Source organism: Eupeodes corollae, chromosome 1, assembly GCF_945859685.1.
Source record: "Eupeodes corollae chromosome 1, idEupCoro1.1, whole genome shotgun sequence".
NCBI classification, from domain to species: Eukaryota; Metazoa; Arthropoda; class Insecta; order Diptera; family Syrphidae; genus Eupeodes; species Eupeodes corollae.
In genome coordinates this window covers 8,260,219-8,283,636 of record NC_079147.1, presented here as the reverse complement: position 1 = coordinate 8,283,636, position 23,418 = coordinate 8,260,219, and the positions used below count along the sequence as shown (strand labels likewise).

General features: G+C 33.1%; 1 protein-coding gene across 2 annotated transcripts; it reads right to left on the bottom strand.

Moving 5' to 3' along the window:
* Positions 1 to 434: 434 nt before the first annotated feature.
* On the bottom strand, positions 435 to 23,418 carry LOC129938881 (serine-rich adhesin for platelets). 2 transcript variants are annotated; one of them, XM_056046697.1, is made up of 10 exons: positions 23,028 to 23,418; positions 13,861 to 13,998; positions 13,674 to 13,795; positions 13,488 to 13,603; positions 13,086 to 13,383; positions 12,896 to 13,021; positions 12,279 to 12,832; positions 12,040 to 12,214; positions 11,795 to 11,950; positions 435 to 2,179 (listed from the first exon to the last, which is right to left on the bottom strand). In XM_056046697.1, exons 1-10 carry the CDS (start codon positions 23,135 to 23,137, stop codon positions 1,227 to 1,229), a joined length of 2,748 nt encoding a protein of 915 aa, XP_055902672.1. In that variant the 5' UTR covers positions 23,138 to 23,418; the 3' UTR covers positions 435 to 1,226. The 2 variants fall into 2 exon arrangements, with proteins under 2 accessions (XP_055902672.1, XP_055902673.1); XM_056046698.1 differs by having other exon boundaries at positions 12,896 to 13,018.

Genomic DNA, 23,418 nt, shown 5'->3' with positions numbered 1-23,418 from the left:
CGAGGTTTCCTTTTCAATCTTCTCTTGAACGTCCAAGTTTACCAATCTTAATTTCAACACATATCGGATTAATGGTGCGACATTTTAGCTATATAGCAAAGGATAACAATTTTGGAATAACAAGTTATTTACTAACTCGTATAATATTTAGTCCTTGCTAATGAATTTTTAAAATGAAGTGAGAAGGAATTGTTTTTCCTAAATGTATAATAAATTCAAATTATGGGATACCAAAGTATGAGAAATTATTCTTGAATTCATTCCAAAAATTCAAGTTTCTAAAATTGTATTTATAACCAGGTTCTTCTTTATGTTTTGTTTAGAAATACTCAGGATTCTCTATTTATAGATTTTGTATTCGTTTTACAAATCTGAAAACATCCTAACTTCTGAACAAGAGATCCAACACAAAGTAGAAAAAAACATACCACCAATTAGAACAATTTTAATAAATATTATTAAGTTGTTTTTTCTTTTATTTCTATGCAAGTCTTGTAAAGAAATAAATATTTTATATATAATATTATACACACATTTATATGACATATAAAAAATTTCTTAAGTCTAAAGTTTTCTTAAATAAGGGTTTCGCTCAAAAGCAAATGCATAAATATTACAGAAGTGTTCATTTAAACAACAAAACAAAAATTATTTTAAAACAAAACAGATACTTATGTATATTGGAAATAATAGTAATAGTAATTGGTTGTTGGTTGATAGGTTGTTGTCATTGTGCTAAACATTACTTTAATGCTTAAAATAATTTCTAACAATATTCGGTTGTAATATTTATTTTTTCTTTTTTAAATAAAAAGCAAAACTTAGAAAATAAATCTGTTAAAGAATAATACTTTGTACGGAACAAATTTAATCAAATAAAGAAGGAAAATCGAATTTAAAAAAATATTTAAGGAATATGATTTATAAAAGTGTGATGATATACACGAATGAGAAATAACCTACAAAATTTAAAAGCTTAAATCACATTCATTTTCTATCGCTATCGCTATCGTTATCGCTATCCGCTAAACAGGAAAACTACTGCAAGCCCTGCTGAACAAACAAGCGTCCTCAGCATCGATTTAAATCTATTTGTATGTACGTAGTTTTATTTTAACTCTTCTAACAACAAATCATAGGAAATAAATTAAAATTAGGTTTTCTTTTCTTTTCTTATTTTTGCCTCTAATGACGTTTTAAGTAGGTATATAGGAAGAGCATCTAAATCAGACCTGAAAATAGTCGTCTACATCGCCATTTTCGCTAGCAGTAGCACTCTCCCCAGTACTGAGTAGTTTCGAATCACTGTTTGAATTCTTCCCATCCATGCTAGATGGAGTGCTGAGAGGCATGTCAGAGCTTATCGTAGCCGTGTTAGTGGATTCTGTTTGTAATCTCTCGTAGGGATTCTCCAAGTCAAGATAACGCACTGATTCATAATTCGGATCCGAATCACTGCCTGTTAACGATTCATAATTATTCGATGGCAATAACTGATGACTGCTGCTGCTGAGGGTAGTTGAGGGTGTGTCACTGCTAGTTTTAATTATCAGCACTTGATCCGCACTACTTTGGCTTGTTGAAGGAGAAATTAGGGGCTTCTCAAACGAATTTGGCGGAAGAGGCGGCGGCGGTGGTGGTGGCGGTTGTGATAGTTTTGAGTACAATTCCGAGTTCTTATCGTATTTGTTGTTGTTATTGTTGAAAGTACAATTTATTGTGATGCTTTCTTTAAATTTCTGCGCCTCGGCTATGCTCGCATAGTCATGTAATTTAGTAGTGTCTTCAGTTTTTGGTTCTCCAATGCGACTGTAGCCGGGAATGTCTTCGTCGATGGCATTTCTCTCCTTAACCTTGCTGTAGCCATCAATCATATCATCGAAATCGAGTCTAGGCTTCTCCATTACCTTCGCATATCCATCGTCTGAGCCAGTAGTGCAATACTTAGTAGGATGTAGAACCTCGTAGTTTGGATCATAGTCAGAGGTGGTTTTTCTTTGGGATTGATTTTCACTCTTCTTTACCAAGGTCTCATATCCAGGATCGCTATTGTTTGCTGACGACTGATCGGGTAAGCTTTCGTAACCCGGTTCGTTGTTCAATTTCAACACCGTATTTAATGAAGAGTCATTGGTAAAGTTTTTAATAAGAGCCACAGGCAGACGTGGTGGTGATAACCCTTAAAAAAGAGAAACACAATTAAAATAGATTTTGATAGCAGGTTCGATTAAGTAAGAGAAAACTAAAAAAAAAAACAAAAACGAACAACAAACTAAAAGAATGAAACTTCCATGACTAAATAAACGGTACAAAAACACTTATATACACATTTTATCCGTTCCAAAGAAATTTTTTGATTTATCCAAGGAATAATAAACAAGTCATAAGTTTAATAAATATTTAGAACTGACTTCCACTCTATGCTTTCACATCAGCAATATTAACACAATTGTCCATTAAATTATGCATATTTTTAAAAATTATCCTTAACCTGAAAAAAAAAAGAAAATTTTGCTCTTTTTCCTCTTCAACTTATGCAAAACGATGAAATTATTGCATTAGATGAATAGTTGTGATAAAACAGTGTTTGGCTTATATTAACACACAAAATAGAGATTCCTAAATGAAGCTACCATAGATTTTGAGAAAACTCGGACAAAGAATGCAACCAAATTTATATTGGAACCACCAAACAAAAATTAAAAAATAGACTTTCAGGACATAAATCAGGCTTAAAAAGTAATGACTCGCAGAAGACAGCACTGGCATCGCACTGTATTAGTCTTAACCACTCTCCTGATTTTGAAAATGTAAAAGTACTTCAAAGAGAAGACAACTATAATAAGAGAATGATAATCGAAACGCTGCGTATCATCAACGACAATTACATTGGTTACAAGAGGAGATCGAGGAATCGAATTCGATCCAGGCATATGGTGGCACTGGATCGAGGAATCGAATTCAAATGGAATTTAAATGACATTTGGGTTTTATTTGTGTGCGTACTGCTACGTGAATAACTTTCAAATAAATTTAAAATTTTATAACAAGGCTCTCAACACAAAGATACAAAATCAATAATGAATAAAAAACAATAAATAAATAAATAAATATATACTAACATTTCCACCATTAAGGTTTTTCAAAATAACGAGTAAATTGTTTTTAAATGAAAATCTACCAAGACAAAAGTCGATCATATCGCAAACAGAATTGGATTCTTTTAAGCACCTGGTCAATGGTTCATTAGCAGCATAATTTGTTCTGTGGAATGGAATGTTAAATAAATTTTGGTTTCTAAGCATCCTCGCAGGAACATTGAAGTTAATTAAGCTCAAAATTTCCTAACAATCAATATGATTAGTTAAAACATCACGAATAAACATAACTCCAGAAAACTTTCTACGAATATTAAGAGGCTAGATTCCAAATAATTTACACCTTGTTTCATAGGAAGGCATATCAATGCTCCAACGAAGCCTTTTTACTAATACCCTTGTAAAGCGTTTTTGAATTTTCTCAATTCTAAAAGAGTGAACTTCGTACAAAGGGCTCCAAATAGTATTGCAATACTCAAGAGTAGATCTAACAAACGCAAAAAAAAGACATTTCAATGTGTGAGGATCACAGAATTCCTTTGAATTGCGCAAGATAAATCCTAACATAGAATTACCTTTGGCAACTAAAAAGTCTATATGTTTTAAGAAATCAAGTTTTTGATCAAAAATTATCTCTAGATCTTTTTTAAAGGTTACTATAGATAAAAAGATATTATTTATATTATAGGAAAAATTAATTGATGTACGCTTTCGACAAAACGTTATACTTTGACATTTAGCAATATTAAGGTGTAAGGAGTTAATCCAACACCAATTTGATAATTTTTGAAGATCTTCTTGCAGCAATAGCAATCTTGTTCAGATTTTACACACCGAAAGATTTTCAAATCGTCTGCGTACATTAGACATCTAGAATTTAAGAAAACATTGGGAATGTCATTGATAAATAACAAGAAAAAAAGCGGACCGAGATGGCTTCCTTGTGGAACACCCTAGGTAACATTGATAGGCGATGAAAGAAAATTATTAATACGAACAAACTGAATGCGACCCTTTAAATATGTCCGTATCCAGTTCAGCAAATTAGAATGAAAACCAATTTTATTCAACTTCATAAGTAATATATCATGGTTCACCCTATCAAAAGCTTTGGAAAAATCTGTATAAACAACATCGAATTGGAAACCTTTTTCGAGCCCGTTTAAAATGGTGTTTGAAAAAATTGTTAGGTTGGTGCTGGTAGATCTACCAGCGAGAAACCCATGTTGACAGGGAGAGATAACATGTTTTACCATTGAAGTTAATTTTTCATAAACCAATTTTTCAAAAATTTTTGGAACGGTAGAGATCTTGCAAATAGGGCGGTAGTTTGAAACATCCTGTCTATTTCCTAATTTATAAATTGGTGTAATGATAGAAAGCTTCCACGTACTTAAAAATTCAGCACTTTCAAGAGATCGATTAAAAATTATATTGTAAAGAAACAGTTGATATAGTTTTTATAGGTGGAGGTGCATTTGCATTTATTGTTGTTGGGGTTGGGTTTGGGTTCTCTATTTTTTTATGTGTGATGAATTCTTTTACTTGCACAATGGAACCCCATACAGACGGGTCAAGAACTAGAGAAAGTTTATGTGTAGGTACACTCAGTTTAAAAGTTATGAATTTAAGAGTCGATAAATCTGCATCTTTTTTAATGAGAGCATAACATTTTAACTCTTCCTTTGGAATATTAGTTTTTTGGGAAATACTGTCAACAATGTCACTAGATTTTGTATTTTTATCGAATCTTGACAAATGAAGCCATTTTATATTTGGGAGAGCACAAAGTGAAGAAGGGTCACTACCAACAATTTTTTTAATTCTTCACACACTTTTGTTGTTTTTTGGTACATTAATGTTGACATATGGAGAAATCTCCTTGATAGGTACAAGAGTAGGTAGAAGGGCACTTGATGGATTTGTTATGGTTGACGATGATGAATGAGGTAACGACGACGATAGTGATGAGGATGATGATGACGACGATGAAGTTGATGAAGATGATGATGATGGTAATGATGAGGATGTTGATGAAGATGTTGATGAAGATGTTGATGAAGATGTTGATTTATGTAATCGAGCAGCAGCAGCAGCAGAATACGAAAGAGGCAATGTTGGAATTGAGATTGAATCAGTTAATTGAGTATAAGGAATCTCATTGTTTTCAGTTGTTGCACTTTTACTACTTAATACTGATTTTTTTGCTGTTTTACGGGGAGGGAAACTGCTATTAAGAAGTAGTTTAAGAGAGGAAAGTTCATTTTTTATATCAAGAACAGTCTTAGAGAGATCATTGAAATTATTGAGTAATGATGAGAAATTCAAATTTGCACACGAATTGCATTTCCAAAAGGGGTTTTGATTTAATAATGATTTAAAATCACTGTCGGAAATAGCGACGCAGTTTTTATGGAATACACGGCCACAGAATAAGGCACACTCAATAACTTCGATGTTTTTAGATCTTTTATTTATTGAAATATTGCAAGTAGCGCAGGTCTTAGACATTTTAAAAGAGAAAAAAAACCGACTGCTCTAGAGAGAAGTTAGTCGCAGATTGACTGTAACACCATGAACCAAAAAAACTTACATGGAAGAGATAAGCAATCAGTACAAATACTTTTTATAGAGTAGGAGAATAAAAACTTCTAATAATATTATGATCTTTTGACACTAATTTTGCTGTGCCTGTTACTTTTCAGTTGAACTTTGTGTAGTTAGGTCTAATTTTGTAATTTTTTCAAAAACTGTTGTGAATTAAATGATTTTATTCTTAAGTGCAATATTCATGAAGCAAGTGTAAGTTTTCGTAGTTTTGCATGTTATCAAATTGTTGCTAATTTATATATTTATATAGATTAATTGCCACATCTGATGATGTTCATAGACATGAACGAAACGTCGTGACAGTATAAATAATTGCTTTTCATTGACCTAAAGCCCGTCATCAATATTCTCATCACTTTGGAAAAGGTCACTTCCACCAACAAGAAAAACTTACATACTTCAAAATAAAAAGGAAACAAACCTCTAAGCTCTCATTGATATGGATCTGGTACTTAACAAACCAGATTATTAATTACTACTAAACACTTACGGACAATTTCTTCACAAAGTCCTAACGTTATGAGCAGTACTTGCCCTAGAATTAGAACTTAAATCGGTATAAACTCATTTCTTCACACAATTAATTAATGAATTTAGAACCGAGTATTTATAAGGACTTGTTCCTAAGCAACAAGCTAGAACCTGGTTATTATTCCAGTTGTTAATAATCGAATCAGTGATTTCTTCACAGAAGTATTAACAATAAATAGTCAAAAGGACCGAGTACTACTTGGAACTGGGTATTTGCTGGTACAGCTAAATCAGGCGTTAGTTAATACTGGAATTAAGGCAGTTAAATTTATTCAATTTGTTTGTTCTTTATAATTCTATTTTCAGTTTTTATTATCTTTAATATGGTACTTTATGCTGTTTTTTTTTTTAAACAATTAACTTTTTGATAGCGACAATTTATTTCAATATTTTAAAAAATAAGGTAAACTATGAGAAAAAGGACCAAATTGGTGGGATTGTTCATCGTATTTACTATAAGCCACCGTTTTGTCGTCTTTTTTCGGTTTAGCTGTACTTTTATAATTTATTCTTTATTTAGTATCAGATGAAAGACAACATCATAAAGTTAAAATACACATTAACTTTTAGTATATCTTTAAATCAATAGTAGTTTTACAAAGGGCTACAGACAGGAATATTGCAAGGATAATAGATGATATTGTTGGTCGATAAAATGACATGATTATTTTTGTGTAGGTAATTGGACATATGCACCCATGGAAACTCATCAAGTGCATCAACAAATATTTTTAACTACGCTAAAATGATAACAGTTAAAAAATCTTCATTCCAAAGTTTCATATCCCGCCATTTTTGGGAACGAATGTGAAAACTATTGTTGAGTTTTAAAATAAAGATGTGGTAAAGGGTTAACAAATACGATTTTCAATGAAGATAGATGGACTCTTCTATAGAATTCTGGTAAGGAAAACAAAGCCAAGACAACACATTATTGCAATCGAACTACTTGCTTGCATCGAAACATGATCGAACCGTCACAAGTCATAAATAAAGCGAACAACATTATTAAACGCGACTTGAAGTTTTCGTTTATTAGCGCTGTCAAGGGCACAGAAAATGGGACTGCCATAGAAAAGTATTGGTAGGACAAGAGATTTTGCTATAGTAATTTTTGTTGAAACTGGAAGACAACTGGCAGATATATATAAAACCCGCAAAGCAGCATATATTCGACCAACAGCACAAGTCAAGTGATCGTCCCATGTAAGTTTCTGGTTAAAAACAATCCCAAGATTCTTAACTGTTCTAACGTAGCTTAACGTTTTCCCCTCAAGTTCAATACAAGGGAAATAAGAAGTATCTATTGCAGTGTTACTGATGACGATTGCCTGACATTTCTTAGGGTTAAGTTTAAGATGATTCTCCCTGGACCACTGGTTGATACACATCAAATCTACAATAATATTCTAAAATAGTCTCTCTAACTACTTTCATCATACGGCTATACTTTTCAACAGTTTTTTATTTTTAAAATTCAAAATTATCACCTGTACAGTTAGAATGCGCACTAACAAACGCAACCGCTACCGCTAAAATTCTCGCTCGAAAAAGTTGCGAGCTCCTATACTATTATGACACAATTATGTATTTTGCTTTTTACATACAAACCTACACGTAATAAGTTCTTTTTAATTTTCGCCCAACAAACAACAAACAGACTCAATTAAATCTCGATAATCATATCTAATTGTAGTACCCGTGGCATAATGATTTGTGCGTAGGACAGTCATACGAGGGGTTTTGGGTTTGATCCCTGCCTATGCTACCTAAAAGTTTTTTTTTTCTGCCAAATGCGAGGAGTTAATAAATTCTCCAAGAGTATTTCCTGTCATAAAAAGTGATTTCTAAAATTGGCCGTTCGGATTTGGCTTAAACTGAAGGTCCTGTCCATCTCGACAACATTACTTGCATACACGAATTGTTTAGAATGTAAGTCACTAGACCTTAATTTATTATTTTTTTTTTATTTAATAGTTTATGATTATTTCTTTTTTATAAATTCTATTCGATAAAATGTAATGAGTGAATACTCAAAATTTTAAAATAAAAAAAAAACTGTTTCTTGCCTCTTTAGGCTAGCTTTGCATCTACGACAACCTCTTGTAGCAGAAACAAAAAACTTTCTATCGTCTTCAGCCCTTACTATTTAAAGACCATCGGCCTAACATTCATATATACAAAGTACGAATTCAAATTTAAACGAGCGAAAACTTCTCTATCTATTACAATCAAGTTTTAATCCCGTTATTTGGTGTTTCTTCAACTAAAAACATGGAAAATATTTAGAAAAAAATTCAATAGCCAAACATAATATATCAACTTAATTTTTGTGGATAAAGAGTTCGAAGCTTGTATTGATAATACTGATTTTCCTGCTATAAAAAACTCAATTTAACTTACTGTAGAGTGTAAGTTTTTAACTTATATACAAAATACAATTTTGATTATAAACGAATTTTACTTTGATTATAAACGTGCAAACTTTGTTGCAATCAATAACTTTTTGTTGTCAATTACTTGGGATAATACCTTGATTAATTTAAGCCTTGATCATGCGTTTGAAAAATTTGCAATGTATCTACATGAAACTTTTGATATGTATAATTATAAAAAATAGTTAATCCCAATTCAAATCCACCCTGCTTTAACAGAAGATTATCTAATCTGAAAAATAGAAAAAATAAAGCATATAAAGCTTATAAAACAACAAAAGATAATCTGGCCCTTAAGCAGAAATACATTCAGTGCCATCTTGAATATGACTGTTTCAATAGCTTTCTTTTTAATAATTTTATTCTCTCTGCTGAGTCAAAAATTAGAAACAATTCGAAACACTTCTGGAAATGTATAAATATTAAAAGAAAGTCTTTAGCGATTCCAAACTGTATGAAGTACTCCAATTGTGTATCTAGTGATATGAACGTTATATGCGATTTATTTGCCGATTAATTTAAATCTAATTTTTCGCCATCTTATGCTATTGATATTTGAATTATAGACCTAAGTTTGTCTGATGTTTTTGAGGCTCTAGCTAGTCTTGATGTAGATAAAAGTGATGGGCCAGATAACATTACCGCTCAGCTTGATTTAATCAGTCTATAAAAAGTGTCCACTTTTTGGACTGTTGGAAGATTTCTTAGATAACCCCAATATTTAAGTCTGACACGAAGCAAAATGTGATCAATTATAGGCCTATCTGCAAATTATCAGTGATTCCAAAAAATTTCGAAATGCTTGTCTGTAAAAAATTATATTTTTTTAAGGATTTAATATCCGAATACCAACATGGTTTTGTATCTGGAAGCTCTACTGCTACAAACCTTTCATTGCTATGCAATTCTGTACTTTGCGGGTTCGAAAATGGTTTACAGACTGTTATTATCTTTACAGATTTTGGAAAAGCTTTTGATAGAGTTAATTATAAATAATAATGGTTTCCATTCTAATTTCATAAAATCTATTTCTTCCTTTTTAAAAAATCGAGTTTAATTTGTATAATTGGGAAAGTTTAAATCCAAAAGTATTGGTTCGACTTCAGGTGTTCCGCAAGGAAGTCATATTGGCCTTTTGTTATTTATCCTTTTTATAAATCACATTTCGGTAAATTTTAAATAATCGAAGTATCTAATGTATGACGATGATGTCAAGATATTGGGCTCATAAAATCTTCAACAGACTGTCTGTATCTACAAGAGGATATCCAAAAACTGGCTGAATGGTTTGAATCTAAGAAGTTGTTCCTGAACGTTGCCAAATGTCAGAGCCTTACATGCCATAGAAAAAAAAACACCTATCATATTTGATTATACTATCAACAATACGAGTTTAGATAGGGTAACGGCAAAAAAGGATTTAGGAGTTATATTGGATGAAAGCTTTCGTTTAATAAGCACATCGATTACATAATCAGTAAAGCTAAAGGGATGCTAGGGTTTATCAGAAGAATCTCTAGGGATTTTTCCGACCCCTACACCCTCAAATTATTATTTAGTATTGCATTTGTTAGATCGGTACTTCAATATTGCAGCATAGTTTGGAACCTCTATTATATCACGCATTCTTTTAGAATAGAAAAAATACAAAAAAGTTTTACTAGGTATGCTTTCTATAAACTAAATTGGAATATAGAAGTACAATCTTATCCATATAGACGCCTGCTTATTGATATTCAAACGCTTGAAGTAAGGAGAAAATATTTGTCAATAATATTTGTAAAAGATTTTTTTGTTAGAACGAATACTTTTTTATTTTCCATCAAGGACTCTCCGCTCTTATTTTCATTTGCGTGAGACTTTTCATAGAAGAAATTATAGTAGAAACGAACCATGTGCACGTTGCATAAGAGAAAGGAATCCTGTTGTTGAGGTTATAGATATTTTTTCTAATATTTCAAGAGATGTTTTTAAAAAAATGTTATGTCTGCTTTGTCGCAATCTGTTTTTTTAATTAAGATTTATCTATTGCTATCATTTTTATTTATTAATATTTCTGTACATATACTTATATTTAAATTAATTATTATATTAACTTTCTAAAGTAGTCGGTATGAGTTAAACTATGTTTGATGAAAAAAAACTAAACAAAGTTCTAATTAAACTCTATTGAAAATAGTTTTAAATAAGAAATGAAATGTGAACAGAAAACTACACAGGTAAAATTTTATTTACAAAACGCAAAATAAACAACTAAAAACCACTGAGTTTCTTGGAACACCCTAATAAGATATACATGAAAGTTAAGACGAAAAATGATTGAAATCATGTTTAAAAAAACACCAAAGCACAAACAAGCATCTAACTAAGACCTTTTTACGTATTCATACACAACCGAGCTAATTGCTAAACGCGACTTACATACTTTACATTAATTGGGAATCCGATAAGTTCAAATCAGACTTGTCCATTGAATTTGGTAAATTAGCTGAATTACGTGAACCGCTTTAAACCTTGTAACATTTTAACTTATTTTTGAACCAAAGGAACAAAAAATACTTTTTGGTTTGAAAAACTAATAGAAAATTCAAGGCAAGTGTTATTATTGTTGAGTTAAACGTGTTTATTAGTTTTCAATTGACAACTTTAGGCTGTTTTTTAGCTACATGAAAAGTTTAGACGTTTTTCCCTTATGGTTTTAACGTTATTTAAAGTTTCAAGCTCTGAAAGATATTAAAATTTCTAGAAACAAAAACACCATCTGGACAAATCTGCGTTTGTTTTCGAACTTCTCATTGATAACAGATATATGCAAACGCTACTCATTAAAAAACGAAATCTTTCGATCAATAAAACACAACTACTACTCTTCAAATAAGTAAAAAAACGACGATGATACTGTTGAACGATGTGATGATTTTTCACTTCAAACATAAAATACAACGAACAAAATATAACACGAAAAATAATTAAACTTTTGGCTTACTTGCTTAGAAACAATTCGAATAACGTATAGAGGCTAGCATTGGATTTGGATTGACAATTTATATTTAAGATTCGCGCATTCTTGCAGTTCAGTGCATATTTTTGTGATTTAGAATTTTATTGGCTAATAGTTACCCCGTTCCACGAGACGTTCACTTTGTAACATCTGTGCGTAGCAGTCCGATTTGCGATTTTCAATTGTACTAGATTTTTCTTTAATCTTGTCAGCTGGAATGGTTTCATAGCCATCGTCCTTGGTACAGTAGCTGTTACTTCGTTGCCGTCTTATACCTATATCAATGATATTAAAATAAAACATAAGAATCGTGTAAAGTCCTGACAAGTTGACTTGGCTAGTAACAAAAATAAAAAAAACTTACTTGAAGTTGGTGGTTCGTGCATAGAATTTATCACATAATCCTTAAAATTTACATTTTCGTTGGTAATTTTAGTAATTTCTTGTGTGGAAGCATTGTTTTCTAAGTGTTTACGGCCGAGGATAGGAGAGTTATTTTGAGAGCAAGAGTTTTGTGAGAATTTGTTCTTCTTCATTACCTGTGATAAATTATATGATTAAAATTTCCACCGATAAAAACTCTCAGAATTTTAATTGACTTACTTTAGCATACATTCCTTCAATGTCCTTATCCTTGGACGGACTAAAGTTTTTCTTTTTTATGGGAGAATCGTCGGCGCTACTCCCATCCTGCGGAAGTATACATTCGATCACAGATGCGACTGAGTTCCTACCTGAAGCTAAGGAACATGTTGATGTGAGATTTGAGTTGCTACTTAGGAATTGTTGATTTTTGGGAGTTGGTGGAAGTGGAGAGTTCGCTTGGCGTTTCTCCGGTTTTGGTGAGCCTAAATTTCCCATTGAACTATTATTAGATGACGAGGATGCCTGCCTCGAATGCATTTGAGCACGTAAACTATCTACTGGCGGAGGAATCGGAGTGCAGTCGTTTGGTTTGATGTTATTTCTTGTACTACTGCTTGCACTATCCGCACTATCTTGCATTCGAAGTGTAGACGTGCTGTTAGTATTGATTTCAACTGCTACCACAATCGGATTGGATGGCTGGATTTGAGCATATGTTTCTGATCCACTGGTATAAATTTCAGCAGCTACAGCACGATTATTAGGATCTTCAATAGCAGCATAGGTTTCATCTACGAATGTAAAGAATATTTTATTGATTTTTAAACTTTCTCTCTTTTAAGAATGTTTTAAACCTGAATCATCGGATACAGTTGCATAGTGAGAATCATTTCCTTCTTTGATCAATCGGTTGTGACGAACTTTCGATTGTGCTAGAATATTTGCCAATGGTTCCCGAACGCTTATACTGGTATAACCTTCTGAAAAACGCATTGCGTTATCTCTTTTTAATTTATGGAAATTTTTCATTTTATATCAAATTACTTGACGAGTCTTGAGAATCACCACTAAAATACGGCTGCTGAACAATGGGCGGGGTCATATATGGAAGATCTTGACTCGCCGATACCATCCCTGCAATCGCAGATGCGGCCGCTATCATTTCTTGCTGAGCATCTGCTGAACCCACCAAAAGACTTTGATTCGATCCGCGATGGGAGTCTGAGTTATCGTTGGATATTACACCAACGGTTTCAAATGTTAGCTGACTACTGCTTCCGGCCACTGCAGAGCTTGTACTGGGAGCATTGAGTTGAGCATAGGGATGCTCCATATTACGAACCTAAGGAGATCGAAATAGATAACAAAATAATATAGTATTTAAAATTTGGTTTCATAACTTTAGAATTTTGTTTGTATTGACTTTATCAAAATAACAAACTATACCTTGGCATAATCGTGTGGGGAGTTCTTAACTCTGGAGTATGGTGAACTAAAATCGTCCGCTTGACTAATCGAACTGTGTTGAGATACACTTGTCTGTTTCTTCAAACTTGGATTAGCTATAAAAGCATAAGAACAAAAACAAAAGATGTAAGAATCTCAATTTCAGTCTTAAACAAATTAACTCACGGCTTTTGTCCTGAGGCTTTCCAGCAAGTTTATCAGCCACTGTTTCATAGAGCTCTGATCCATTATCTACAGTATCGTTTATTGGAATGTCCGGCAGACTTCGATGCGGTGCACTACTGGCTCTATAAAATGAAAATGGCATTAATATTAAACGAATTCATATTTTGAATAAATTTTAATAACAAACCTCTTCTCTGAGTCTCCATTCGATATTGTTGATAGATTTAAATCATTTTGTGAGGTTGTATGGTCGACATTGTTAATGACTATATGGTCGTCAGGATTCTTAAGCTTAACCATTCCTTCCATTCCCATGAATTCATTTCTGAAAACGAACAATAGTGGAATTGAATTAATATTTATTTTTAATTTTATTTTTGTATTTAATACTATTTAATTTAATATTAATTTCCAAAAAGAAAGGTGAAACTGTTTCTGTACTCAAAACATTCAATTTTAAGGACTTTACGATGTTTTCAGCTTTTCGACCAGATTAACACATTGTTTAGTTTAGTTTATTCATCAAATAGATTACAGTTAATCTCTTAGACTATGATAAAAGTAGGTACATAATTAAATTGTTGATGGGAACTATGTATTTAATACACAAACGACTATTACAAATAGAATGTTTTTATTGTATACATTAAATAAAAACATATTTAATTACAATTAGGAACAAATTATTCAAATATTATTTATACAAGAGATTTGAACATGTTTCTTGAACAATTAGAATAAAAATCAATCCTGCTACAAATTAAATTAGCCTCCCTGATACAACGGGAAACAGGTTCATTTCGACCATAATTGCTACGATGAAACTGTTCATAAATAAGAAATCGACAACGTGTTGTTCTTGATGGAGCATTTCCTCCAGTTACTAATGATAGTAACGGGGGACAATTAATATGATACGTTATGATGTCTCTAATAAACATCACTCAAAAGTATACTCTACTATCTTGAAGAGATTGTATTCCAAACAGCAAACACCGAACACTATAGGACGGTCTTGGAATCCTCCATTTCAACTTAAAGAAAGCATATCTAGTAAAATTCTTTTGAACTCTCTCAATTCTATCCCTTGAATTATTATAATAAGGATTCCAGACTATGCTGCAATACTCTAGAACCGACCTTACAAAAGAATTATATAGTGATTTTAATGTATAGGGATCTGAAAATTCTCTGGTGTTTCTTTTGACAAAACCAAGCATTTGATTAGCTTTATTAATCATATAGTCGTAGTGAGGTAAAAATGACAAATTGTTATCTAAGATAACTCCTAGGTCTTTCTAGTTTTATGTGTTTGATGTTATAAACAAACAAAATTGGGTTGTAATTCCTGAAACACGACAAGACTTGACATTTAGAAATATTAAGAAGAAGGTGATTCCGTTAGCACCAATCATCTAATCTTGTTAGATCCTTCAAAAGGAGCGAACAATCAGATTCACTGCTTATTTTACGATAAAGTTTTAGATCATCCGCAAAAAGAAGGCAAATCGAATCATTAAATACATTAGGTATGTCATTTACAAATAACAAAAACAGTAATGGCCCTAAATGACTTCCTTGAGGAACCCCTGATGGAACAAAGATGTCATATGAGAACGAGCATTCTATTTTTACTTTTTGAATTCTACCTGTCAAGTATGATTTAAGCCACTTCAATAACGAAGAGTGAATACCTAGAGAAGTTAATTTATGAAGTAAGACGTTATGATTAATTCGATCGAATGCTTTCGCAAAATCTGTGAAAATAATATCCGTTTGACACATCATTTCCATATTTGATATGATATCGTGAGCCAATAAAGCTAAGTTTGTCGCAGTTGATTTACCTGAAACAAATCCATGTTGGAAAACTGAAACAAAACTGACAGTTTGTTACAAACTAGCTTCTCGAATATTTTTGGTATTGCAGAAATTTTACATATTGGAAATTTTACAATTGGAGACAAAAACGAAATTTTCCACTTATCCAAAAAATTTCCTTCTGCAAGTGAAAGATTAAAAATTATAGCAAGTGGTTCAGCTAACGCAATTGCACAATTTTTTAAAAGACAAGCAGGAATTCCATCGGGTCCTTCACTTTTATTGGCATGTAATCCAGACAGGGCCTCTTCAATTTCTTTACGACTTAAGTTCACCGAGCCGAAGTCGACAATTCTATTTACGGAAGGCATCTCTTGGATGGAAGGAGCGTCTATTGAATAAACTGATTGAAAATAATTAGCGAATAAATTGCATATTTTTGGTATCTCACTAGTCGTGGTGTCGAGGTACTTCATATAACTAGGTATTCCATTTGACTTCCGCTTCGAACTTATGAAATTCCAAAAATGCTTGCTGTTTGATTTTAAATCACTCTCAACCGATAAAAGATAGTTTCTATACAAGAATTTGTTTAGGATTACGAACTCACGTTGCCGGCTAAAGTAATTTAATCGCAGTTCCATATTCTCTTTGTTGATTTTATATAATTTGTAAGCTTTATTTTTTTATTTTTTAGATTATTCAATCTCCTGTTATACCAGGCAGGACTAGAATTAGATTTTAATTTTCTTTTAGGTACATAGATATCAATTGCAACATTTAAAATGCTTATAAATTCAGTATACAAATTTGCTAAGTCCAGTGAACTAAGGATATTATGCCAAGATACAGACAATAAATAATCAACCATTGCATCATAGTCAGCTTTTCGAAAATCATAAACATACTTATGAATAGATACTTCTTTTTTTTAGAAAGTGGTAAAAATAAATATTTCCATCAATTGCAACATGATGAATGGAGTTTTTAATGATCGGGAAGTTGGACTTGTCAGGCCAAATGAGAAACTCATTGTCCACGAAAACCAAATCAAGTATCCTATTCAGGTCATTTCTTTGATTAATTAATTAAAATTAATGATTAATCTGAATTAAATTATATTGACCCAAAAAGTCTATAACAAAAGATTCTATTTCAGTCGAAACATTGAAAGGACTTAAGCATTTGTCTTCCAAGTCCAACGTCCATTCAATGTTACAAAGATTAAAATCACCTGCTAGTAAAATATGTTGTGAACTTTTAAGATTATCCAAAATTGATTTTAAGTTATTTAAATGAGCTTTGTACAAATCCAAATTACTCTTAGGAGGAATATAGCTGGCTGAAACAAATAATTCAGATTTATCTATTTTAACACATAAAACAAGTTGATCAATATCAATGTCGGAGTTGGAAGAGTTTAATTCCAAAATAATTTGACTACATGTCAGCGGAGCACGAATTGCAATCAATACTCCTCCACCTCTTTCCATACCTGTCACTAAATTTGATCTATCTTTTCTGAATACATTGTAATAATTAGAAAAACATTCAGTACTTAAATGATTATCTGTTAACCAAGTTTCAGGTTATATAATAATATCATACGTATATGAGGAAAATGATAAAAAAATATGATTTAATCTGGTCCTTAACCCACCAACATTTTGATAATAAAAGGATAAGTTTTCAAAACTACTTGGTGAAAGCATTGGCGGCAGGACAACAGCAGCAGCAGCAGCAACAACAACAGGAACATTTTGATAATCGAGATTTTCAACTCTGTCAGCAGCAAACGGTGTTATGTTGAATTGACTGATAGGGGAACATTCTCGTTTTTTGGATAATTAACGAATGGCTTTACTTTAACACCCCATGGCCATAAAGAAGCATCACTCATTAGCTGATCAAAACAATCTGAAGGAACACTTAGTTTAAAGTTAATGTATTTTATGTCAGATTGGGGAATGCCTTTTTTCACTAATTTAAAGCATTTAAAGGCATTGAAAGGTATTTTAGATGTAGATGAGATGTTATTAATAAGATCTTCCGGAAGTGTATCCACTTTAAATTTAGTAACATGCAGCCATTTAGAAGAAGTCAATGCATTTAATGAACTACAGCCTGTCCCAAAAAGCCCATGATTATGGTTTTGCTTAGGTTTTGTTTTTTTTTTCAGAAACTTAACCCAATTGCTTAAATTGTTTACATTTGTATCGTTATTATTTAATACAAGTTCGTTAATCTCAGCAGCAGGTTCAGAGATTTCGATGAGAGGCTGCACTACGTCATCTGCTTCACTCCTAATAATGGTTTTATTTACGTCAAGTATGTCACTCGTATTGGTACTACTTCCTTTGAACGTTTTTAATGCAGAATAATCGTCATCAGCATTCTCTTTTATTGCATTTTGCTCGGAATCACCATTGCATTCAGTCATTGACCCAACAATATCGACGTCATTAAGAGATGTTTTAATTTTATTTTTATTTTCACCAACATCGCCCAATTCATCATCATTTTCATTGTTAACGAGAATAATTTCAAGAGAGGGATCGGGTTTGTTGCTCAAAACCGGTTTGTTGTTGAAGATCTGTTCATCGTTTGAACTCGCAGACATATTTGCTCCATATTTAGATTAATGTTTAGGTACGATATACGGTAGTCAATTTGTTTTATGATTTGACAATTGTTAAATTTAAAAGTATATTGAATGAAAGCCCCCAATTGGACTTAATGAACTAATAATTGGTCCCTTTGGGCTGTCAGGAAACCTAGATGGCCAAGGGTATTTGGAGTTCCTTGCAAATAGCCTGCCAATCTTATTTGAGAAACCACCTGCAGAGCTACACCAACCCTATTGGTTTCAAAGCAATGGGGACACATTACACACTGTGTCTGTATGAGCATATCTTAATTATAGATTCCCGGCAGCCTCGGACCAAGTTTGTAGCCTTTAAGTCTGACGTACCTTAATCTAGTATATCAGGGTTACATCAGAGAAAAAGTATACAACAAGCCAATGAGAGCTACAAGCAGCAACTGTTGAAATTAACGGTCTGCATTTAGGAGGAGCATTTAGATCAAAACTTTTTAACAGTTCGTGAAAAGCAATTTATACATTTTCTTTGAAAATTAAAATAAATCTTATGATGTTGTTTTTATTTTATATTAAAATAATTTAGTTAACAACTTATACTTTGGCTTAACAGGTATAGAAGAGTATGTGTTGTATCCATTCTTTACCGAACACCTTACCCTGTATTCTTAAGTCTAAATGGTTTGGCCTTTCGTAGTCTACTAGGCTGGAATTTTTTTTAATTATAAAATTTCTATAACGTTTTATATCATAGTGCATTGAACCGAATGCACTTCCAACTGTTCTGATGCCTTGGGATTCAAACTGACTTCCGTGTAGATGTAGGAATGCTATATGCTTGTCAGCAATCTGGAGGGAAGAAGTGCATAGTTGAACCTCCACGTGGGGGCTCCCGGGAGCAAGTTAGAGAAATCAGTGCAGCTCGATGATGAATGATACTGATCAATTCATAATTATTGAAAAAGGCAAAGCTTACACTTAGACCAAAAGAGAGGCCCATTGTGATATCACATGAGTCTAGAGAGTTAATTTCGACTAGTCGAACCATTTTAAGCTTTTTATAAAGAGAAGGATATATTTGATATCGTTTTTAGCTAGTTCACTGGGATTATCAAGAGAGTGTTCTCCCAGATGAAGTTTGCGTCTTAGTGAAAGATCAGGGCAAGTGCAGAGGAGGTGAGAGATTGTTTTCTCTTCTTCCTCGTCCATACAGCTTCTGCGGAAGTCATTTGAGGCTACACACAAGTCGTGTTGCGTGGCTGCCTATAATATAGTATCCCGTAAGGATACCTATTAGGGAGCTAATATGAAGTCTGCTTTGAGATAACAAGTCTGGTCCAATGGAGGCCATATGAATTTTATGGCTGCGCATGTTGGCAAATTGTGTCACCTAGAGTTTGTTATCGCAAAAGCTGTTTCTTTTAGCAGGAGTAGCTATCGGTATACCTATCTTCTCAATTTCAGGTGAAATAGGCATGACGGTTCCATTTTTAGCGACTTTATCGGCACTACAATTTCCCGTGATGTCTCTGTGGCCCGGCACCCAACAGAGGTGAATGTTAAATTGCTGCCCAATCCCAATAAGAGACGATCGACAATCAAGAGCCGTTTGATATTTGGTTGAGACACCGTCAAGAGATTTAATAGCAGCCTGACTGTCAGAGAAGATTCGGATATCAGGAGTTGATATCACGTTTTCTCTTAGCCAGAAGAGAACCTCTTTGATCGCCAAAATTTTTCGCTTGGAAGACGCTACAATGATTAGGGAGGCGGAAAGAGATGCTTAGATTAAGCTTTTCTGAGTACACACCACTACCAACTCCCTCATTCTTTAAAAATGAATGCTTTTATCATCCAGGAGTTTTTTGTCTTCCCTTTCATCTCTGGAAGGAATGGATACTTGGAAGTTTTTTTACAAATTGGGGTTTTGGAATAGTGTAGTCTATGTACTTTGGTATAGAACAAAAGAGGTTCAAAATGATGAAGTTCACCAAATTACTGTTGATCCATTGAGATGAGGCGTTGAGTTTTAGCTGTATTCGCTGCCATTTATTTGCTGAATATGTCGAGGGGTGTCAGATGGAGGAGAGTGTCCAACGCTGCTGAGGTTGTGGTTCTTACTGAGAAAATTCTCATCTTGTGCGTGAACGCAAAAAGCTACGGTTTATTTAATTCCTAAGATTAAATTTTTCGAAAGATTGTAAACACAGGACTGTCGTCCTACCTCTGCAGGGGTTGACTTACTGATAAAAATTATACAAGCCCAATAAGTATCAGTAAATATACAAATCGAATGACTAAGTGTCATCGATATTTAATATAAGTTTAAAAAAGTTTGAAGTGGAATTAAAAATCATTTTAAGGAATGATGTACATGTAGATAAAGCTCCGGTGATTGCATCCCACAAGAAGCCGGGCGACCATTTTTAGGGTTATCTTCTTCTAACATACCACTGTAGATTTGGTACCACGGAATATGTTGTAGTTCCCTGGTTAATTCGAGGAACATATGTTGGCTGTGGTTTATCCTATATGCATAGGGTATTGAACTCAAAAAATCAATATATAGATAGACTCAGCCAATACCAAAGGTTAACAAAGAAGTGAATTTTGTATGTCTTGGTAGCTTAGAAAGAGGAACTCACTCGAATCATTTCGCCAAATAAGAGAGAGTAAATATTTGCGTAAATCCTTTTCGTTAATTTCAAAAACAAAGCGAATAAACAATGCGAGCGGCAGCAAGTCTAAAAACTTGCCGTCAAATTAAGGCTCATAGCCAGGTGTTGATGTTATACGCAATTATTCTCTCTGTTCTGATGCCTATTGTGGTATCACATTATGGAAGTCGATGTGTGTGTATGAAATGCAAATTCACAACAATTAAGTTGTTCTGAATTGCAACGGGTGCCTATTTTCGATGCCTGTACTTGGAATCGATCGGTTGTTTGGCACTCGAACTAAAGAGTTGATTGAAATCAGTACATACGTTTATCAGCAGCAACAACATAACTATTCAGTACATTCTATCATATCTTTCTTTTATAACATTGAGGAACTTCCCATCATTTAAACAGCTTTTCGTAAAACACCCTCTTTGTAACTCCTTTACACAGGACATATATCATATGAAATGAAAGGTATCTTCGCATCGTAAATGTTGCATAGTATTGGAAAGTAAAATATGTTTAGCATACACATATGTAATTCAAATTCAAAATCTACTTTTTTTTTAAAACAATGTATATTTTTTGGACTGTTAAAAATAAGGTAGTAGGTACAACAGCTCGTAGAGAACCAGGACCTAGTTCGAGTAGTGTCAAGGATGGAGGGTACCTACAGTTAAATGCCGAATCCGAACAGCTAATTTCAGAAGGAACTGTTCATCACTCCTGGGAGATTTGTGAATTCCCCGCAAGAGGCAGTACCTTTGAAAAAAAAACTTTAGTTGGTACAGCCAGGGATTGAATCCAAGACCTCAGGCATAATAATTAAATGCACTAGTTATCAAGCCAAGAGTACGAGATGTGTTCAAAAAGTACCCGGAATTTTTGAATTTCGCGCTCGGCGATTTTTGCAAAATCCATTCCAAAATGCTACATTTTGACCAAAAAAAAATAATCGCATGAACAGCGCTCAGGAGCTGTTAAATGACGCCAACCACGATCCAAGTTTGCTTAATGTCATACGGTTATGATGTCGAAACCAAAGCACAATCGTCCAGCTGGAAGCCACCAACGCACGTCAAGTTCGATCAAATTTGAATGTTTTGTTTACTGTTTTCTTCGATTATAGTGGCATAGTGCATGAAGAATTCTTACCACAAGGCTGAACTGTTAATTGAGAGTATCACTTTGAAGTTATGCGACGTTTGCGTGAAGCAATCCGAAAAAAACTCTCAGATTTATGGAAAAACAATTCATGACTTTTGCAACACGATAACGCAACTGCTCCCTCATCGTTCCTTGTTCGTAATTTGTTTGCCCAAAATAATACCGTAGTCATGCCCCAACCTCCATATTCTCCAGATAAGGCTCCGTGTGGTTTTTTCCAAAGTTGAAGAGATTCATGAAAAGATGGCGTTTTTCCTCGATTGAAGTAATAATGTCCGAATCGCTGAGAGTGCTCAAGGACATATTAAAAGTGAATATCAAGAGTCATTCGAAGATTAGTAAAAACGCTTGCATAAGTGTATTAAATCTGGGGGGAGCCTACTTTGAAGAAGTCCACATTGATGTTAACCAATAAATACTTTTTTTTTAAACGTGAATTCCGGGTACTTTTTGAACACACCTCGTAAATCTGAATGCAAAAATAAGATGTTAGATAGAACTTTCAAACCGAAAAAGGAAGCATAAAAGACAACAATGGATCTGAGTTATGTTGGTCTTAGAGAAATATGTTTTAATATGCAACCAAAGGTTCATCTGAACGAATTTGTATTCACTAATTTGTATTGTCCTCATAACTATGATGATTTGTCTTCAAGATTTAATTACTGGTTTTCAAGAGTGTATGCAAACCTTAGACCGTGAAAACGATCAACTATTGTTGTTCAAATACCATCAAAACATAGAAAGGTAAAGCGAAAATTACCAGAAATTCTCCCTTCAACTTAAAGCATCCCTCTATGATTTCCTTAAAAAATAAACCATACACCAAATTATTATCTATTATTGGGCTTTATAAAAGTATTTTTTCATTGCAATTATCTGCAGCACTCCGAAGAGTGATTTGTGGGTCAGTTGCGTCCGCGTCAGTGTGTATTCTGTGACCATACCATACTACCTACTTTCTCCATAATTGATACGGTAGAAAGGTCTTCACAAATAAAACAAAAAAAAACTGTTTTCTTTCGTTCGTTCATTCTTCAATGGAAGATAATATAAACTTAAAATAAATACAAAAATATCGATATAAAACGATGAAGAACTTACTTGGGAATCTTTTTCTTGCAACAAAGACAAGCTGCCAGCATCATAATAAATGTTAATGTTACATTTATTGTCATAAAAGCAATGTAAAACGTTGAGTAATCCATTTCCATTTATAATTAGTTGGTAATTAAATTGTCTGCCATATCACGTTACATTTAGTATTTCTTTTTTCTTTTAATAATTTTTCCTATTTCATGATTTTTTCAGTTCGAATGCAGTGTTTAGGCATGCTGCGTTGGAAGGGACGTGAATGTTTTTGTTGAATGTAATTGACGTAGGTAGATTAAATATTGTTTATTTATGATTTAAAACACAAAAATATAAATAAATATCACTTGCTTGCACTCGAATTGATAAATTTCAATTCAAGGCACACCTTTCATACAAATTT